Below are 22,228 nucleotides of genomic sequence, written 5' to 3' on the forward strand. Positions count from 1 at the left end.
ACTAAACATCAGGCTGGAGGGAGTTAGTAGGGGGTCTACCGGAAGGATTAGAGAGAGATTAAGCCAGTCTTAGGTTAACGTTACTGTGTGCAGTTCCACCCATAAGGCATGCAGAAGCAGGGAGTTAAGGCCAGTTCTGACCACCTAACTATATAGTGATTGGGCCGTGTATAGCAAGAATCAATGTGGCTTATGCCACTGATAATCTACTGCTTTTGAGTGGGGCTGAAGCTCCTCTCTTATACATCTAATCACTGAAGATTTTCCCACTATAATCATTTTAGTTCCCTATTCTGCATGATGCCAACCACTGGAATCAATCAATAGGAAAAAAAAAAAATCAAGGCAAGCCAGTTTTGTGGCTAAAATGGTTGGCAAATTTAATGAAACAGATCAGGTAGATATAGCTTAGTCTAACTTCTTGAAAATATTGCCTTGGAGGGGCTACAAGATCTAACTGGTGTCAATATGATCGAAACAGGGTTTTGTTTGGCAAAATGAGCTAGTGTTGGTAGGAATATGACATATTTAATTAACATGTTGGTCAAAATTTGCCAGAAGTTATATTTTCAAGGCTAATCTATCCCTTTCAGTTTAAAGGCTTTTTCAGAAAGGCTCAAAAGATATCAGACAATGCAGGGCCAAGCGATTAGGCTGACAGAGGGTAATAACTTCTCATTCCCGCAAAAAATTTACCGTATAAGCAGCAAAAATAAAAACACACTCATAAAACAATCTTGAATTTTTACAAGTGTGTTCAAGAGGGGAAGGATGTAGAAACCACATCCAAGGAATTCTCTTTGGTTCAAATATACTGCTGGACAGACAGGGCTAGAAGCAACACAGAGATTAAGCAGCACTATAATTAAAGGAAGGGGAAAGGTTTGAAAGAGGCAAATTGGGATTATCAACTAAAAAAAATCTGCAAACAACCCATGGGGAAATCTCTAAGGTCAAAGCTGGAATGTTGGTGTGGAAATTCCCAGTGTGAAAATTCTAGGTTAAATTAAAAAAAATCATTTTTTTCTGTTTAAAATTCCATATGGAGCATATGAGATACTCCATATGGATTGCTAAAGGTCACATAGAACACTATTAAGGAATCTACTTACCACCTGCATTGGATAACGAAGTTTTTTACTATACTTTTTATGCAGAAGAGGAAATTAAGTGATGAACCTGTAAGGAGGGGTTTAACATGCTGTAACTAATGCAATTCTCTAAATAAAGTTTTTAGTTCACGGCAGATATTGAAGCCCCTTCCAAAAATCAGGTGGTAATATAAACTTAGTTCTTACCCTGGCACTTCTTCTTCTTACATTCTTTAATACTATCAGGAGAATCTCAGGGAAAAGGCTGATAAATATTAGAAGAACTATGGCCAACCATGTGGATACAGAAGACAGCATTTGAGCAAATACAAAATACATTCTCTGTTGTTTGAGAAAAGGCCTAGAGTGGAAAGAAAATACATAATGGAAAAACAAATCAGTTCCTGTTATATGAAACAGTAGTGTAACTGAAACTTTTGTATTTAAAAGGAATCCTTGTTATGTACATTAATAAAAATAATTTTCTTTAGGACGACCCAGAAGTAGTAAACCGATTTCATTTACTAAATGTTTAGAAAGAAAAGGAATGATAATCAAAGGGGAAAAAAGATGTTAAAATGCATTTGACTTGAAAACAACTAAGCGATCAATTTTAAAGCTGCCAACTGGAGAACATTTATTTGCATTAGAAAATGCTGGAGGGCTTCCCTGGTGGTGCAGTGGTTAAGAATCCGCCTGCCAATGCAGGGGACACGGGTTTGAGCCCTGGTCCGGGAAGATCCCACATGCTGCAGAGCAACTAAGCCTGTGCGCCACAACTACTGAGCCTGCACTCTAGAGCCCGTGAGCCACAACTACTGAGCCCGCGCGCCACAACTATTGAAGCCCACGCGCCTAGAGCCCATGCTCCGTAACAAGAGAAGCCACCGCAATGGGAAGTCCGCGCGCCGCAACGAAGAGTAGCCCCCGCTCGCCACAACTAGAGAAAGCCCGCGCAGCAGCAACAAAGACCCAATGCAGCCCAAAATAAATAAAATAAAATAAAATAATTAAAAAAAAGAAAATGCTGGAGCTTCAGAGATATTCACAAGAAATGATGATTAATTTTTATGCTAACAAACATTTTACTTCCTTGGCTGTTTTTTTAATATAAGAAAGGATTTCTGGTCTACATTTGGAAATTTAAAAGACATTTTTATTACCACTCCCCACCCCCCCGCCCACAAAACCCCTATGTAAACATAACAAGGACAGTAGAGATTTTCTCTCTCAAATGGGAGGAATCTACCATTCTCATCCACAAATATATATTGAGTACAAGTGTGTACCAAGTAGGTTGACAGAAGAATATTGCTAATCACACATTAAGCCTTGGGGTCCAGAAATCCAGGAGAACGCCTCATTCTGCAGGGTTCAGTCTTCCACTGAACTGTTAGGCGACCACTGAGAAGTCCAGCCAGTTTCCCTTCCCTGCCGGAGCTGAACCACAGAGAGCCTCACTAGGCTAGGATGAACGTTGTCTGAAGCTGAGGGGGAGGAAGTGCAAAGCAGCTGCTCAAGGTTGGGGTATACATCAGACTGTCCTTGGATGAGGAGCCTTAGGTAGATAAGTGGTTGGTGCCATTTAGTAGATCACAAATAGTGCTCACTGAAGATAAACTGGTTTCTCATTTAAACATTCATGTTTGTGCACTCTCATGTAACATGATAAAATCAAGCTCGTGGCTCTACACAGCTGAGGACTAGACCGTGGAATATATGTGGAATAGATTGTGAGCACAATAGTGAGGTGGAGAAACTTATGAGGTCCAGGCTAAACAAGTTTTCTAGGGTTCCTACCATAAAGAAAAGATTTCTACAGAGCTCTATTCCCACTCTAATTCAGAAGGGCACCCTGACTAATCTTCTAGGCAGTTAACTGAGGCACAATAAGGGTCCAGCAGACAACTGACACCTAGTCGTCACAGGGTATTCTTTTGCACAGTACCCTCTCTGTGATTAAAAGCTCCACATTTTTCTTTTCGATTTTGATGGCATCTATGGAGTTTTGCAGAGGAGCAGTAAAAAACAAAAATTATTATTCCTGGATGGGATTTGGGGATCAGAAATCATCATTCTCACTGCCCATCCCCAAAGAGGGGTGAGTCACAATGCCTCAGGGTTGAGCATGTCTGGAGATTAGCTGCAATCAGCATTCAGCTGAAGTATTACAGTTTCTAGTCACATTTTCTTGGTTGCTTTATAATATAAATTTTATATTCATGTAGTAGCTCAACTCAGACAGGTCTACTTAAGGATAGCACTATAGGCAACAAAATAAAACAGATTTATTAACATTTCATTTTTAGTAACCATCTCTAATGAATAGAAACAGGTGTGACAATATCTTAAATCATTTAAAGGATTTATGTTAATCAATAAGGAATAGTCTGGAAAGAGTGAGAAACTTTAGTTTGCTAGAAACATTTCATTCTTGTGGAAATTTTGCATAATTAGTTTAGATACTGATTACACAGGTTCCTAGACAGAATTATGACCTTACAATTGTGTATTACATTTGGTTAATCAACTTTGATTCATTTGTATATTATTAAAGAAAACAGACTTCCTTCAGCTTCACTGCTTCAATAATTACTTATATAGGTGTCAAATAAATGCTGTAATTATACTTTCTGGAGCTGCTACTTCCATAAGTGATTAGGTTGTCCGTATTTTTATTTCTTGAGGCTTTTATTTTAAAAAGCTTTCCAAAACAGTAAGAGTTTCTTCTAATTAAGTCTCAAGGGACATAAACATGGTCCCCACATCTCTGTGATAATAGGGACTGTTTTGTACGTATGATTTTGCTCAAACCAGTGAAAATATGTACTCCTAGAATCTTACCCTATGGCTTACTCTAGTCCTGGTCTCTGCTGCTGGCATCCTTGTCAGGGGAAGTCACCAATTAATGAAAACTGTGATATTAAAAAACAAAATATAGGCCTCTAGGAGTAAGGAAAGGAGATGAAAATCTAACTTATTTTCATTCCTTATAACTCCCCAATCACAGCTTATGTGCCCCTCACTGGACTCTAGTCTCCTTGAGGCAGGGGTACAGTCTATTCATTTCTGTATCCCATAGAGTGCCTCCCACAAAACAGATTCTGAATAAACATCTACTGAACCAAGATGAACAGAATGAACTTTAAATCCAAGCTAGAGAGTCTACCTTTACCTCCCCCAAAACAATGGGACGGTGATTTCAAATATAACCCTCTGAGTATTAAGTGACATATATTCTATCTCTTGAGCACATCTGTAGGGACAAGAAGGAGAGTAATATACCATAAAGAGAGAACAGGGTCCAAATGGATAATACTGTATCTATTGGCCACTATATTGTGTAGAAACTTCATAGGATGAGTATTTCTACTGGAAATCACATGGGAGGTCATGCTAGAAATTAGTCTCGTTTCACAGAGAGATGTTTACACACCTTCAGGTCGGAAGATTTGGACAGGGGCTACCAGAAGGGAGGTCTTTTGAGTAACTGGTGCAGTCTATATACGTGCATTTGAAATCTTACCTGAAATAGCAGCATTACTGGCTAGGAGTAACTTCCAGTCCATTAATATTGAAGACTTGCCATCTTATATAATCAAAACTTTAAAAGTATAATTAATGTTTACATATACAATGTACCTATATATGTATTTTGTTATTTACGTACAGTAGCTTACCATATAATTCCTCCCCAGAAGAATGAGAAAAATACATAAAACGCTAAAGAACCCCAAATCACAAAGTGGTTTATCCATGTCCAGAAACGAGTATCCAAGGCGAGCTGAAAGGATACAACACAAGAGATTTCATGATGAGTACAAACTGTACCAGGCCGTATCTGATGGTATTTGACAACTTATACACAATATGATACCTGTGGGAGGATCTAGCTTGGGCCAGGCAACCAGAAGAGAATGGCACTAGAAGAACAGAACCCAGACTTTTCAAAGAGCTCTGCCCTCAGGCATTTAGACTCTAGGAGTACAGGCATGGAGGTGTGGTCAAGCAAGTACAGCTGCAGATGCCTCACTACTGAAGGAAGGGCAAGGAATGAGGTAATGGTAACATCCCAGAGACTGGAGCCCCACGTCTTTAAGTGGTGGCGCTCAGGGAGCTGACGGCAAAAGGAGAAGGCCTGGCTGGTGGAGGCAGGTATACTGAAAAGCAGGAGGAGAGGGAGAGAGTAGCTAGGAAGAGAAGACAAACTACACAAAGGAGTTGTGAGAGCTCAAACACAACAGATGAGGGTTACTAAATGCAAAGGCAACTAGCTCTACACATCAGGCATCATGGAGCCATGGACTGTGGGTCTATGTAGTGTGCAATTTTTCAATTGCAAAGTCCGTATCTACTCCATTAAATTAATAACATTTTCAGTTGCCTTAGATTTTAATCCTCTCATGTTTCTTCCAGGGCTGCTTGTTTCTTCAGATTGTGGCACCTGGGATTTTCAAATGCAATCTAAAAATAAAAAGTATGGTCCACTCTGCTTGCTTAAAATTTCTGGGCCACATGGCCTAATATCCAGGGCATTTAATTTCTGAAGAGGAGGTAGTGTTTGTTTTGTTACTTGCTGTGACACCCTGCTCCTCAGCAATCTGTTAACAGTTGCTCACTTATAAACAGGATACTGATAACATAGTCTTGAATTTCCAGCCTCCGGCTGCTAGGGAACATGCCACGGTAATACCCATGCAGAGAAGAGGGAGTGGATGGATTTTGAGGGACAGGTGAAAGTTGCTGCAGCAAGGCCAACTTTAGCTATGAAGGGTGCTTGGAAGCCCTGGGGCCATGTGCGAGGCCAGGGGTAAAAAAGGGTGGGGAGGATTCCCTTTCAAATTATGATCCTATGAGACATAATAGTAAATAACAACTAGCATCTATTGTACTGAGCACATTCTATGTGCCAGACCCCATTCTAACTGCTTTATATGTATTCACTAATTGACTTCTCACGAAAAAAATCCTAAGGGAGGTGGGTGGTACTTTTATCTCCATTTTATAGAAGAGGAAATGTAAGTACTGAGAAACAAGGTCACTTGCCCAAGGACATCCAGATAGTAAGTGGCTAACCTGAGATGAATTGTAACATTTTCTTTTACAGTCCTAAAATATTACTGAAATAGTAGATGAATAATGCAAACATGTTAGGTGTATTCGGTACGAGAAATGAAGCAGGTATAAAAATTCAGAGGGGAAATGATTAGAGGTCCTTTGTCATTTATACTTCTGAATTCTAATTCTGGCCACTGGGCATACTGGAATTCATTTAAAGGTACTCATTCTTGAACCCCATGTGAGGTGTTTATTACTGGAATGATCAAAATAATTTTAATTATACCTTCAACTATAAGGGAGTCCCAACTCATGAACCTCAAGGGTAGTATTCAGCACGCAGCATTGTTACATGGCTGCATGTTAATGCCAATGATTTTGCCAAAACTGCCTTTGTTGTGTGTTACCTGCTGTATATTCTTATGCATTTCATCACAAATATGGGTAAATTTCAGTGATGAATACATTATACAAAACGTCATCACTACCAAGCTCTTTCGCACACATATCTTGCTCATGGACACCTATATTCAACTGTCTTAAGTACCCAAATTCCTTTAAGGACTGGCATTCTTAAACAGATATATAACTTTAAAAAATATTCAAGTACTTAACATGGAAACACACACATACACACAGCCCATTTATATACCACTTAACATCTCAAAAATAGCAGGAAAGAAGGAACAGATTTCCAATATAAGTATGGTGTATTAAAAAAAGAGGATAGGCAATATACTGGAAAAAATGGATCACAAATAGTATATAAATGTCCAAATCTCTAATATCACACATAACTTTAGTAAGCATTCAGACTTGAATAACAACTCGCAGTAAAAATAAAGATTAGAAGACAAAAAAGATATAAGACCAGAAAGTATTATAAAAATGGTGTTAAATATATTTGAATAAATAAAAATCTAACCTTCAGAGTTACGGTGAATACTAAGACTGTAAAAACAATGGTTCCAAAAGTCCAGTTTCCATATACCTGAAAAACATTCAACAATTACATGTACCATGAATACACAAGCTTGCTTAAAAAAATAAACAGCCAAGTTTAATCTTGAGTGTAACTGCCAAAGATTTTTGTATAAATTGTTTAGGGAAATATCTGCTCAAAAGATCAGGCCAAAATGCTGGCTTTTACTGTGAGCCTAAATTTTCTTGGAGAGGTACACCACATGCGTGGTTGGTAGGGTTTATTTCGTGATTCCATGAAGCATAAAACAGGGAACACACTGGTGTGATACAGGCAGGAAAAACCCTATTCCACTAACAGTAACGATCATAAAAACAACTCATTTGGATGGCTCCTGTATCTAAAGAGTTTGATAGAGGCTTTTCCTATAATATAGATCTAAAGATCTCATGTATAAATAAAGACTAATTTGCAGACAAATGAACTCACATTTTAAAAATAGAGTATATGATGACAGAGGGTAACTAGACTTACTGTGGTGACCATTCAGTACATAGAAATATCGAATCCTTATGTTATATACCTGAAACTAATATAATGTTATATGTCAATTATATCTCAATAAAAAAACAAATAAAATAGAGTCTAATTTTGTGGCTGTAAATATTAGAGCTGTCAGCATGTGCACATCAAAGAAAAGCAGATACCATGTATATAAACCCAAACGATGGCAATGAATGGCACATATGCTTACCAAACGCTGTCAAGATCTGAATGCATAACATTAAAACAGAAAATGAAATGTAAAAGGTTTTAAAAAAATAAAAACAAAAATTAAGGTTAATAGCAAAAAAAGGATTTGATCAAATCGTACATGGTGTTATATTTAATTGCTGATAGTAGTCCTTATACTTACTGTAATTTTAGCAAACAATATACAATAAAATCTAATTCATTTGGACTTCATGAACTCAAAATGAGTGATGACTTGGACACAGGGTGGGTTGAGGCTCCCCATGCACCACCAGTAGACTTTGCTGAGCAAAGGAACCATGTCAATAGAATTGCAGGAGGGTACAGTCAGCTCTATACAATTTATGTGGCAAATAAATACAAAATAAAAAGTTGGAGTTACAGAATCAGTCATAAAGCTGAAGGGACCTGAGAAATCATAAAATCGAATTTCTTCTTCTTACTGTTGGGTAAAGGTGACTTGGAAAACTGAAGGGACTGGCCCGAGGATGCACAGAGAGATTTAGTAGGGCCGTCTCCCTGGCAAATGCTACATGTGTCTACTCTAAAGTACTAGATCTGTATTTCCTCAGCAGTTACTCAGTGATTAATAATTTTAATGGATTCATACTAAACTGATTTCTGTTAGTCCAAATTAGAGAGGTTCTAACTGTGGTACCTAATTTCAAAGTATCATTCAAATTCACTGAGCCTATCACTTCTGTAACAGATGTTGACTGTCTCGGCTCTAGACATAGTCAGTGTACTCAGTAAAGTCTTTTTGAACCTTTGCTTTGCTTCATATGATTATAACCAATGAATGACCATAAAAGAGGAAGCCCAGAAATAGCAAAGAACATAGTGAAAGCAGCATGCAAGGTGGTGGGTTTGATTTTCCACTGTGTGGCTGCCGGAAGACCTCACCCCATTGGCAATTCTCTCCTAGAGCACAGCCAGGGCAAAATCACCCCGATGCAGGTGCTGACCTATGTAGTCGCTGGCTGGGAAGACACTGGCAGGATCTGTGTAGCCTTTCTGGAAAACATTATGCTCCCATGTGGAACGGAAGGAGGAAGAGAAGGGAATTCCCTAATTATTGGGCAAATACTGCGAACATACGGCAGCTACCCCCTTTCACTCTAAGCATGGAAGGCCACTATGAGTAAGAACTGAGTAGGGACAGACACTTCTTTTAAAACAGGAAAAGCCTTGCTCACATCAAAGTGTACGGGTCCAAAGTCTGAAATCCCAAGAACTCTGTTCATCTAGTAAAATTACAGCCAAGTTAAGCTTCCAGAGGTTTGCACATAAGCTGTCTAGTTAGCCGTGCATGCAGGAAGCGATTTCTCACTTCAACACTTCTATTGTTCTAAGGACACTGTGAGAACTAAATACCATACCTTTAGAAAAATAATTTGCAAAATGATTACAGCTAGAGTATGTGTATGATAGATCCAGTGCCTATGGAAAAAAAATTAAGCCATGCTTGTAATACTAAAGGATGTAATGATGTTTTTCTTTTTTACCTTTGCATTTTCTTCTAAGGATGAAGTCTGAAAAAGAAAATAAGTCCCAAAGAAGAACACTGTTCCTTCAAATGCAGCCAGAAATGTCCAATATAAGAAGGGGCCCAACTGTAGCATGGCATTTCCAGAAATTTTCCTATTGAGAAATGGGAAGAAACACAAGTTAATGAATCTCTGTAGGCTGTTTATTTAAAGATACAGTGAAACGCCAAAAGTGCGCATGGGGTTTGACCCTGTTAGAATGAAGGGAGCTATCCCTGAGGGACTGGTAAGCTTTTGATAAAAGCCCAGACCGAGCTGCAGGTTTGTCTTTGTGCAATCACCTCCTGCCTGAGGTGTTGCAGTAAACTGTCAAAGTGCTTCTAAGTTAGAATTCTGGCCACTGACAATAGTAATATCATCAATAATAATTAGATCTCATTTACTGAGTACTTATTATACGCTTATAAAAGTGTGTTAAGAGTTTTATATTGTCCATTTTTGTATACACAAAACCCACATGAGATAGGTATTCTTATCACTACCATTTACAAATAATGAGCCTCACAAAGGTGTATCTTAATGGTTTCCAAACTTTGATGCACATTAGAATCACCAGGGGATCTTTAAAAACATTGATGTCTGGCTCCCACCCTCATTCTGATTTAACTGGCATGAGGTGTAACCTGGGCAACCAGGATAATTTGAAAACTCCACAGGTAATTGTAATGTGCAGTAAAGTTTGGGAACCACTAGTACAGCAGTATGCCAGAGTTCACTCAGTTAGTAAGGGACAGAGGTAGTATACAATCCTAGACTGATTTGACTTTAAATCACATGCTCTCAACCAAGCTACCATGGCTTTGCAACTATGATTGTTAAAATATTTTGTTTAATCAAGATTTCTGCCTGGGAATTTAACCTTTCTTAGGTCTTGGGGTAGCCTTTATATTTTAAAAATTGAGTCAAATAACATGTTTGAAGCTGTACAGCCATGCTTTGATAAATGGCAGGTGGCCAGATCAAAAGTTTAACATCTGTCAAAAATAGCAGTCTTCTGGGTACAAGTCAGAATGTTGGAGAAGGCTAACAACTCTAATGGGGCAAAAAGAAGATGGGTCTGTGCATGGAATTCTTTTAGCTTCTATTTCAAATTCCTCTTAACATTTATCAAAAGGTATGTAATCACTTAAATAGCACACCTGTTGCCAATACTACCAAGAATGTCACTGGGCTGTAATGAATAAGAAAGACCTTTGTGATGTAAATACAACTGATCCTTGTGTTCAGTTGGTATGGAGTGCCGTAGGGTTTCCTGAAAAAATAGCAATTATGCAACTTTTACCTACTAGGATTTCCAGGTGCACACAGAAATCAGCAGTGTAGGGGGATGCATAAAGCAATATGCTGCTGTTTGCCTTGGGAAAACTGCAGGGGGAAAGAGGTAGCTGCTTCCCAGAAACAAGCTCTCCCCACAGCCAGTAAGTCGTGTTCCCAAGGCAACTGGGAGCCACAGGGAAGGCACCTCCCTTAAAGATCCTTGCAAGGAGGGCCCAGCAACTGCCAGCCAATGAGGCTTTTGAGAGTCACTGACTTGGGCTGAGGCAGGAAGTGGTTCCTGTCTTTCCAGCCAGTCACTGGATTTACATTACATGCCATGGGAAGAAAGGAAGGGGAGTCATGGTGTGTTGGGTTATAGTTGAGGTTTTCTAGCTGCGCTCAGGTGAATGATGAACCTGTTGTTAACTCAGAATATGATAGCCAATGTGAGGGGCAACACGAGGGAGTGAAGACTGGGTGGGGGGGGGGGGGGCGGTTGACCAGCAGCACAGCCCTGAGCACCTCCATACAATGGGAGACAGCAGGTGTACCAGGACCTTTCTTTTGCCTTTTAAAGTTGTATAAGAAACAGACTATGCCTCTATCCTCTAGAAAAGAACTACAGTTTACTTTTCAAATTTCTCTCAAAAAATATGAAAAGATCCAATTATGTCACATTTCACATCAAAACTTTTGGTAAACGCCTGTGTCACTTAAGTCCCCAAAGGTGATATTAATATGCTACACAAGGCCACAAGTAACATTAAGTGGTACAAATGCAGAGAGAGACACATATGAAGACTAGAGCTTCACATTTACAAAGGAATGCTCAGAGTAACAGAGCAATCTCCAATACAGTGACAGGCTGAGAGCACAGTCTCATCAGAGCGGGCAGGCAGGAAGCTGCATTTTGGGCTGGGTGATAGGTATACTATGGCTTTCATTTCTCCATCGTATGTGGCAAGTATGCCCTCTATGCAACACTGCTTAAAAATTCATGACCTACACCTGCATGCGGTAACTAAAACTTCATGGAAACCCTTAATAATTTGTACTCAACGGCTTGCTTCAAGTTTTCAACATTCTTAATGTGTGAAAGTGCTCGGGGCTTCCCTGGTGGTGCAGTGGTTGAGAGTCCACCTGCTGATGCAGGGGACACAGGTTCGTGCCCCGGTCCGGGAAGATCCCACATGCCGCGGAGTGGCTGGGCCCGTGAGCCATGGCCGCTGAGCCGGCGTGTCCGGAGCCTGTGCTCCGCAACAGGAGAGGCCACAACAGTGAGAGGCCTGCGTACCACACACACACACAAAAAAACCAACCAAAAAAACCCCAAAACAAACAAACAAACAGAAAGTGCTCAGCATAGCCCTGAAGTTATGTGGAGAAGGGTGTTAGAATAATAAGATTAATAGCTACCATCTATTGAAAACTTATTATGTGCCAGGCACCACTGTAATTTTTTACATGTAGTCACTCATTTAATCCTCCCCCAAAACACTGTGATTGGATCTATTGTTACTGAAGAGGAAACTGAGGCCCATCTCAGTCAAGTAACCTGAGCAAGGCCACAGAGTCAGTGGCAGAGCTGGGATCAGAGTGCAGGCGATTAGCTAGAGCTCTTGGTGGGACTGAACGGGAGGCATTCTGCTCACTGCCACCCAAACCCCTCTTCAACCAGAGTAACTGCACTACTGGTCTTCACTTTAGTTGTTGTCTGAAAACAGAACACTGCTACTCAATCTTTGAAAACCACCAGCCTGTGGAAAAGAGCACAGGGCCGGTCATCAGGAGGATAGAAACCTGATCTTGCTCTGGCCTCTTGTTACACGCCGTGTCCTTAGGCAAGTCATTTTTTAAAAAAAAGAGGGTGTGAGATCTGATGCTCTGGAAGATTTCTACCAAGATTTCTATGATTCCCCTTTAGATCTAACAATACACTTTGCAAGAAATACAGGGAAAAGCAGAATATGTTACCGCCATGAAGAGGCAATCAGCAAACTCTAGATTGGGGGAAATGCTACAAGATAAATTATCTGGTTTCATTAACAAATAAATTGCCAAGTTAACCTACAGATTAAGAGAGTCTCAAGAAGCATATTAACCAACTGAAGTATATGGGCCTTATATACTGTTTCAAACAAGCATGCTATAAAAAGAAATTGAGTCAACTGGAAAAATTTGAGCACTGACTGGATATTTGATGATATGACTCGTTAAATTTTTAGGTATGATAGTGTACTGTTATAACAGTACATGTAAAAGATACATGCTGAAATAACTATTTTATATAGTTTGATATTTGCTTCAAAATAAGTCCTTGATAGATAAGACAAGGTTATTAATGAAGCAGGATTGGCCCTGAATTGATAATTGTTGAAGCTGAGTGGTAAGGACAGGGAAGTTCACTATACAAATTGTATTTTTGCTACACTCTTTGCATGTTTTAAACTTTTTATAATAAATACCTTTAGAATGACAACTAATTTTATAAACCTGGTTAAGTCTAACAATTCCTAGATGTGAGTTTCATGAGTCATACTGGTTAAAGACATCCTTTACATTTGTGCACCTTCACTTCGCACCAATGAATCACACCCAAGTCTCTATTGCACTTGCTACCCACTATTTAGCAATGCTTACAACCTGCTGTAAATTAATATCTTTATCTTTAGCAGTAAGCTTCGCTTATAAAAATCCAATTTAATCAAAGGTTAAGCAACTGGGGCTAGTGCCAAGTCCCCCACCCATAGAGAAAAGCATCTATTTCCAACTAACACAAAATGAATATAATGGCTTGATGACTTAATTGTTTTCTTCAACAATGCCATTTCAGAATGCGGCTAACAAAGCACTTGGGCGGCTATATTTCAGGGGCAGTTTACAAGAGAAAGCCTAACATAATATCATCAGTTCAATCCATTACAGGGAGGGATCAATATTCTAAACTACAAGAGATCTTTCTGTGGCCCTTCTTGGGGGAGGTGGGGGGTGGCAGGTAGTTAAACTATTGTGTCTCCATCTAAGACTCTAGAACTCTGACAATGTGGGCAAAGTTTTAGGAATTACTGATTTTGAACTAAATAATTCATACCCATTCAACTACAGGACATATACCAATACCTAGGAAATACATCATTTTCCAGCTGGATGGTTTGGTTTAAGTAGCTAAAAATCCAGAACAGAACCATGTAATCAAACCAGGAGGGCAGTTCTGTGTCCTTCCTACCTGTAGATAAAATGAAATCCACAATTTTGAAAGTCTGGGGCGGGGGGTTAATTTACATATGTTCAACTTACATATATAATCGGGGATCTGAGGTCAGAGCGTCAATGTTGATGTGCTGTTCCAGTAGACTGTAGGCCAGGATGGGCAAGGACGTGAAGCAGATATTGTACATTGTAAGGTAAGCGGCATCATACAGTGGCTGTAATGACAAACCACAGAAGAGAAAGGTAATGTAACAATCATCTGCAAGAGGATATTTAAGTGTTTAGAAAAAATCACAAGCTAAAACAAGACAGTTTCCTTTCACACCTTTTGTGACAGCAAAGGAGGTTTTGTAAATAAGGTCACTCTAACTGACCACTATAGAAAAGAAACTAACATACTGTAAGGCATATTAAAATACCCTCCCTTTTAAAATACTATCTTATTCAGAATGTTTACAAGCTATAAGCTCTATTTCTTTTTTTAAATATATATGCTTTTCTTTTTATTAATTAGTCCAAGTAAATTTATATATAAGTATGTGTAAAGGAGAAACTCTTTTTTTTTAACATCTTTATTGGAGTATAATTGCTTTACAATGGTGTGTTAGTTTCTGCTTTATAACAAAGTGAATCAGCTATACATATACATATATCCCCATATCTCCTCCTTCTTGTGTCTCCCTCCACCCTCGCTTTCCCACCCCTCTAGGTAGTCGCAAAGCAAGCTGATCTCCCTGCACTATGTGGCTGATAAGCTCTATTTCTAATGGATATTAACTAAGAACTTTTCAAAAGATTTTCAGCGAATGAAGACCAATTAAGTATAAGACAGGAACCCCTTAGGGAAACCAAATATAAGCAGTGGCCAGCCTGTGTCACAGTTTTTTGAGTTAATATTTTACATGGTTTTAAATATCACTATCACCTTCTCCAGAGTATATTTATGATATTGAATGTGGCCATTTACTAAGGATTAAATAAATATTCAAAAAAATAAAAGCTAAATATATTCACATGGTCATGACTCTTTCTGGTCCTGAATTCCCTAGGCTCCAGACCAAAATTTCCAACTTCCTGCTGGTTGTCCCACAGGACAACCTGCAATTCAAAATGTCTAAAACCAAACTCATTAACCTTCCCTTTAAATCTGCTTCCTCCCATGTCCCCTACCTCAGTGAGTGGCCCCACAATGTTTGCAACCCCAGTATCTACCCTGGTTCCTGGTACCCCTTAGGTACTCAAGAAATCTTTTGAAATGAGTGATTTTCTTCCTACCTCACTAGCCATTCCTTCTCAGGCTCATCTTCTCCCTGAGCCCTCTGTGTTGGAGTGTTCCAGCACTCAGTGTTTGGAACTTTATTTATGCTCGCTCTCTAGGTGACCTCATTTAGTCTTGTGGTTTTAATATAACCCATTCACTGAAAATTCCCATATCTAGCCTAAACCTGTCCCATATATCCAACTGCCCACTTGATATCTCCTCTTGGGTATCTAGCATATTTCAAATTTACATCCAAGACTGAATTCCTGACCTGCCCTCACCTCAAACCTGCTCCTCCTGAAGTCTTCCTCATCTCGGGAAAGGGCAACAAAATCGTTTTGATCAATCAGAACCGAAATCTTGGATTCATCCTTCACTCTTCTCTTTTTCACAAGCCACATCCAATCTATTAAGCATCGTTTACTAGCTCCACTTTCAAATACATTCAGAACCACATCACTTCTTAGCCCCTCCACTGTGACCACTCTGCAAGCCTTTAATTGGTCTCCCGGCTTCTTCTCCCCTTGACCTGCAGTCTATTCTCAACACAATGGCCCAAGTAGCTCTACTGGAAAATAAGTCAAATCAAATCATTGTTTTGTTCAAACTCTCCAGTGGATTCCTTTATCTCTGAAAGTAAAGAAGCTCCTACAATGGTGGGGATATAAAGTCCTACTCCTCGATCCAGCTTCTTACCTGTCTGTTACCTTCTCAGTGAGACCAACCTTGATTTACCTTGCCACTTCCTCTCTCTTGAACACATTCCCCCCAATCCTGTGCGCCCCCCCATAGTACTAATCACCTTTTAACTTACATGATAAATTTATTATGTTTACTGTCTCTCTCTTCACACTAGAATTTAAGCTCTATGTGGGCAGGGATTTTTATTTATTTATTGATAGCTGTAGCTTGAGAAAAAGCAAAGCAGCCCCTGACATTCAAGAGCTGGCCCAGCACTCACAGCTACGCACCGGCGCTCTGTAGAACATGAACAATTTCGCAGAACAGCAACATCAAACAAGGCCACTGTGTGACCTCGATATATCGAGACAAAAACACTCTGTAATCACGTTTGAACACAGACAGAACATAAATATTGTCCAAATCACAATAATGACCAACATCTACATTCTGGCTGATTTGGGTGACTATTGCCTCTTAACCAATGACATGTTGGCTTCCTGGATAAGATTTACTAACATGCTTAGTCATAAAATTACCCCCATCTGCTAACAGCACCCAGCAAGGCCCTACTCCTTAAACCCTTCCACAAATCACCTAACTCAAGCCCAAATCTTACAAGACTTTTCTAACACTCGCTTCCTAAGAGGCCCTACTGTTCCTCATGGTGTACACTCTTTCTTGTTGCATTGAGTAATGAACCTAATGTGATCAACTACAAGTGTTTTACTGGCTTTGACAATCTGGAACTCCTAGAACAGGACTTGGCATGCAGAAAGCATTCAATAAATATTGGATGAATGAATGACTAGAGACTGGAAGCTAAAACATAGTTGTAAAGGACTGATCTGATATTGTAAATATTCCTTTATTGAAAAAAATATTAAGGTTTTTATAATGAACCTTGCTTTGATGCTAGTACTTACTGAGTTCAGTATTTTCTACACAGTGCTAGATGTTGTCATGCAACCATCATCTGTGACCTGAATAAATAATATCCCATATTCACATGTATTTTTCACATATATAAAATGTTTTTTGATTAATAAAATGCATTTAAATGTGACACAAACTGGACTTCCCTGGTGGCCCAGTGGTTAAGAATCCATCTGCCAATGCAGGGGACACAGGTTCGAGCCCTGGTCCAGGAAGGTCCCACGTGCTGTGGAGCAACTAAGCCCGTGCGCCACAACTACTGAGCCTGCGCTCTAGAGCCTGTGAACCACAGCTACTGAGCCTGCAAGCCACAACTACTGAAGCCCACACGCCTAGAGCCTGTGCTCCACAACAAGAGAAGCCACTGCAATGAGAAGCCCGCGCACCGCAATAGAGTAGCCCCCGCTTGTGGCAACTAGAGAAAGCCCGCACATAGCAATGAAGACCCAATGCAGCCAAAAATAAAATAAATAAAATAAATTTATAACAACAAAACAAAACAGGTTTAGTTGATAATACTGTTTCTTGTTATACCTGTTATAAGGGTATCTTTTCATGCAGAAGAAAGTCCACTACTAACCTAGGCTTTGCTAAACAAAGAGTTGCTTTTTGCTTAAATAATCTGCATCCTGGTCCCATTTCTACATTCTCCATAGCTCATTCTCCAAGTACCAGGGTTGCAGAGAACACCTGAAGTAGACCTAAAGTGAAAAAGGCTAACTACCTGTATGTATTCCACAAATATTTGCAATAAAGGTCTCTACATTCAGCACAAGGCCAAAGTGAAAACTAAAGATATGTACAATACATCACTACCTCAGAGAGACCTTCCTTTTACGTGGTACACTTTTTCTAAGATGTCTGCCTAGCTCTTTCCCTCATCTCCTCTAGATCTCTGCCCAAATGTCACCTCATCAGAGAGAACTTTCCAGGTCAGTTTGTCTAAAACAGCAGCTCTCTTCCCCAGTCACATTCTATCCATTTATTATGCTTTTTGTTCTCCTTCAGAGCATATATCAGTACCCAACATAATGTGTTTGTCTGATTGCTGTCTGTCTCTCCCCCTATCACTCACTGTACCCACAAGCTCCCTGCGGTAAAGAGTTTTGATCACTGTTATATCCCCGGCACTTAGCCTGGCACACAGTAGGCACTCAAGAAGTATTTGTTAGATGAATGAATGTACCGGTTGAGCAACTGACAAAGGCAAACATCAAGTCCTATGGGAACCTAAGCAGACCCCCAGAGCCCCAACAGCCCAGGGTTTTATAGGGAATAAGTCCTTTCTTTCTTCACACAATTTGTGCTTGGTAAACATGGTTTAAAAAGCCAACTTCCCTTTATCACTTTGCTACAAAATTTGAAAATGTCCCTTTAAACTTGCATTCATCTTCCAAGGAAGTGAGGAATTACAAACATTTTGATCAACAGTAATCTGAATGTTCAAGAAAAGTAGATTCATCAGAGTTTATAAAACTCTGTTACCAATACTGTTAGCTTTGAATACAAGAAGGCTGATGGTACTTTCTACAGCCAGTAGATGATTAATTCATGAAGTGATTGGCTTAACTGGCATCATGGGGCTGATGACATGGCACTGATGTAAGAGACAGCACACCAAATGGCAAAGAGGCAAGTTCAAGAGAAAGAAAGCAGGGACTTCCCTGGTGGTCCAGTGGCTAAGACTCCACGCTCCCAATGCAGGGGGCCCGGGTCTGATCCCTGGTCAGGGAACTAGATCCCACGTGCCACAACTAAGAGTTCACATGCTGCAACTAAAGATCCTGCATGCCACAACTAAGACCCGGTGCAGCCAAACAAACAAACCAATAAATAGAGTCGCTTCCCATTGAGAAGAATACATTCTCTTAAAAATACTGCCAAGAAATTAGGAAAAAATCACTTCCTATCATGAGGAATGGAACATGCCTTGAAATTGAGAAAATCAGTCTCTAATAGCTGTGATGATGTTACCAGCAGCTCAGCTTGGTAAAAATCACTGAATTGCTCATAGATTAAGTACAAAATTTCTGAGTCGTTGAGCATTATAGCTCCTTTACGTAGCTATACTTCCACTAGAAGCAATGCAAAATACAGTTCAGCTGTTAAAACAAACCTACAAATATGCCTGCCCATCCCCCACTTATGTATCAAGTTAACACATAGCATATTGTATATGTGAAAAATGTTCAGAAAACTACAGAGGGCTAAAAGTGTAGAACTGCTTAACTAATCCAAGGCATTATCCAGGAATCACAGCTTCTTTGCTAGCTTAAACATCAATGTTTTTCTAGAGAATCAACCTGAGAAAATGCAAAGGTATGAGATTTTATTTGATGAAATAATAAACTATAATATTTTAGGATTATTGGAAAACATTGTGTATACTAACAAAAATAAAAAATACTTTTTAAAGGATCTCAACTCCAACAGGACGTACCAAATAACTTTCAAAAAGAAAATAACAATAAGACCATTACTAAAGCACAGATATAAAATTTTGCTATTGTCAAAAACCAGGCCAAGCAGATCAACTGTTGAACTAAGAAAAAAAAATCCTTTTACGTTGGGCATACTTCTCTAATTTCTACAATCCAATACATAAAAGGTAATTAATAGCAAATATAAACTACATTACAGAGATTGGTTCAAGATGGCAAACTGGAAGGACATGTGCTCACTCCCTCTTGCAAGAGCACTGGAATCATAGCTGTGGCTCACCATGGGGCACTGGCAGCAGAAGTTCTGGGAAGCACTCCTTGGCGTGAGCCTTCCCAGAGTCCGCCATTAGCCCCACCAAAGAGCAAAGAGCCTGGTAGGATCCAGTGCTGGGTCGCCCCAGGCTAAACAACCAAACAGGGAGGGAACACAGCCCCACCCATCAGCAGACAAGCAGATTAAAGTTTTACTGAGCTCTGCCCACCAGAGCAACACCCAGCTCTACCCACCACCAGTCTCTCCCATCAGGAAGCTTGCACAAGCCTCTTAGATAGCCTCATCCACCACAGGGCAGACAGCAGAAGCTAGAGGAACTACATTTCTGCAGCCTGTGGAATTAAAACCACATTCACAGAAAGACAGACAAAATGAAAAGGCAGAGGACTATGTACCAGATGAAGGAACAAGATAAAAATCCAGAAAAACAACTAAATGAAGTGCAGATAGGCAACCTTCCAGAAAAAAAATTCAGAATACTGATAGTGAAGATAATCCAAGACCTTGGAAAAAGAATGGAGGCAAAGATTGAGAAGATGCAAGAAATCTTTAACAAAGACCTAGAAAAATTAAAGAACAAACACCTAGAAAAATTAAAGAACAAAGAAACAGAGATGAACAATACAATAATTGAAAAGAAAAATACACTAGAAGGAATCAACAGCAGAATAACTGAGGCAGAAGAACGGATAAGTGACCTGGAAGACAGAATGGTGGAATTCAATGCCGCAGAACAGAATAAAGAGAAAAGAATGAAAAGACATGAAGACAGCCTAAGAGACCTCTGGGACAACATTAAACGCACCAACATTCGCATTATAGGGGTCCCAAGAAGATATTTGAAGCGATTATAGTCGAAAACTTCCCTAACATGGGAAAGGAAATCGCCACCCAAGTCCAGGAAGTGCAGAGAGTCCCAGGCAGGATAAACCCAAGGAGAAACATGCCAAGACACATAGTAATCAAATTGACAAAAATTAAAGACAAAGAAAAATTATTGAAAGCAACAAGGGAAAAATGACAAATAACATACAAGGGAACTCCTATAAGGTTAACAGCTGATTTCTCAGCAGAAACTCTACAAGCCAGAAGGGAGTGGCACGATATATTTAAAGTGATGAAAGGGAAGAACCTACAGCCAAGATTACTCTACCTGGCAAGGATCTCATTCAGATTTGATGGAGAAATCAAAAGCTTCACAGACAAGCAAAAGCTAGGAGAATTCAGCACCACCAAACCAGTTCTACAACAAATGCTAAAGGAACTTCTCTAAGTGGGAAACACAAGAGAAGAAAAGGACCTACAAAAACAAACCCATAACAATTAAGGAAATGGTAATAGGAACATACATATCAATAATTACCTTAAATGTGAATGGATTAAATGCTCCAACCAAAAGACACACGCTCGCTGAATGGATACAAAAACAAGACCCATATATATGCTGTCTACAAGAGACCCAGTTCAGACCTAGGGATACATACAGACTGAAAGTGAGGGGATGGAAAAAGGTATTCCATGCAAATGGAAATCAAAAGAAAGCTGGAGTAGCAATACTCATATCAGAAAAAATAGACTTTATTTTTTATTAACTTTTCTTAAATTAAAATTCATTTATTTATTTATTATTTTTGGCTGTGTTGGGTCTTTGTTGCTGTGCGCAGGCTTTCTTTAGTTACAGAGAGCAGGGGCTACTCTTTGTTGCTGTGTGCAGGCTTCTCATTGCAGTGGCTTCTCTTGTTGCAGAGCACAGGCTCTAGGCGAGTGGGCTCAGCAGTTGTGGCTCACGGGCTCTAGAGCACAGGCTCAGTAGTTGTAGCGCACGGACTTAGTTGCCCTGTGGCATGTGGGATCTTCCCGGACCAGGGCTCGAACCCGTGTCCCCTGCATTGGCAGGCGGATTCTAAACCTCTGTGCCACCAAGGCAGTCCCTAAAGTAGACTTTAAAATAAAGACTGTTACAAGAGGCAAGGAAGGACACTACATAATGATCAAGGGATCAATCCAAAAAGAAGATATAACAATTATAAATATATATGCACCCAACGCAGGAGCACCTCAATACACAAGGTGACTGCTAAGCTATAAAAGAGGAAATTGACAGTAACACAATAATAGTGGGGGACTTTAACACCTCACTTACACCAATGGACAGATCATCCAGACAGAAAATTAATAAGGAAACACAACCTTTAAATGACACAATAGACCTGATAGATTTAATTAATATTTATAGGACATTCCATCCAAAAACAGCAGATTACACTTTCTTCTCAAGTGCACACGGAACATTCTCCAGGACAGATCACATCTTGGTCACAAATCAAGTCTTGGTAAATTTAAGAAAACTGAAATCATATCAAGTATCTTTTCTGACCACAACACTATGAGATTAGAAATCAATTACAGTGAAAAAAACGTAAAAAACACAAACACATGGAGGCTAAACACTACGTTACTAAATAACCAAGAGAGCACTGGAGAAATCAAAGAGGGAATCAAAAAATACCTAGAGACAAATGACAATGAAAACACGTGATCCAAAACTTATGGGATGCAGCAAAAGCAGTTCCAAGAGGGAAGTTTATAGCAGTAAGATCCTACCTCAAGAAACAAGAAAAATCTCAAATGAACAATCTAACCCTACACCTAAAGGAACTAGAAAAAGAAGAACAAACAAAACCCAAAGCTAGTAGAAGTAAAGAAATCATAAAGATCAGAGCAGAAATAAATGAAATAGAAACAAAGAAAACAATAGCAAAGAGCAATAAAACTGAAAGTGGGTTCTTTGAGAAGA

General features: G+C 39.5%; 1 protein-coding gene across 4 annotated transcripts in view; it reads right to left on the reverse strand.

Moving 5' to 3' along the window:
* ATP11C (ATPase phospholipid transporting 11C) overlaps positions 1 to 22,228 on the reverse strand; it is a 167,445-nt gene that overhangs the window by 10,415 nt on the left and 134,802 nt on the right. For 3 of the 4 annotated variants that reach the window (XM_032619971.1, XM_032619973.1, XM_032619972.1), the window contains 5 exons: positions 13,926 to 14,053; positions 9,330 to 9,465; positions 7,075 to 7,140; positions 4,772 to 4,875; positions 1,299 to 1,452 (listed from right to left, as the gene is read on the reverse strand). In XM_032619971.1, coding sequence (XP_032475862.1) covers positions 1,299 to 1,452; positions 4,772 to 4,875; positions 7,075 to 7,140; positions 9,330 to 9,465; positions 13,926 to 14,053 — 588 coding nt within the window. The remainder of the gene's footprint in view (positions 1 to 1,298; positions 1,453 to 4,771; positions 4,876 to 7,074; positions 7,141 to 9,329; positions 9,466 to 13,925; positions 14,054 to 22,228) is intronic. The other variant, XM_032619974.1, reaches the window with a different exon arrangement.

The sequence above is a fragment of the Phocoena sinus genome, chromosome X (genome assembly GCF_008692025.1).
Source record: "Phocoena sinus isolate mPhoSin1 chromosome X, mPhoSin1.pri, whole genome shotgun sequence".
Taxonomy (NCBI): Eukaryota; Metazoa; Chordata; class Mammalia; order Artiodactyla; family Phocoenidae; genus Phocoena; species Phocoena sinus.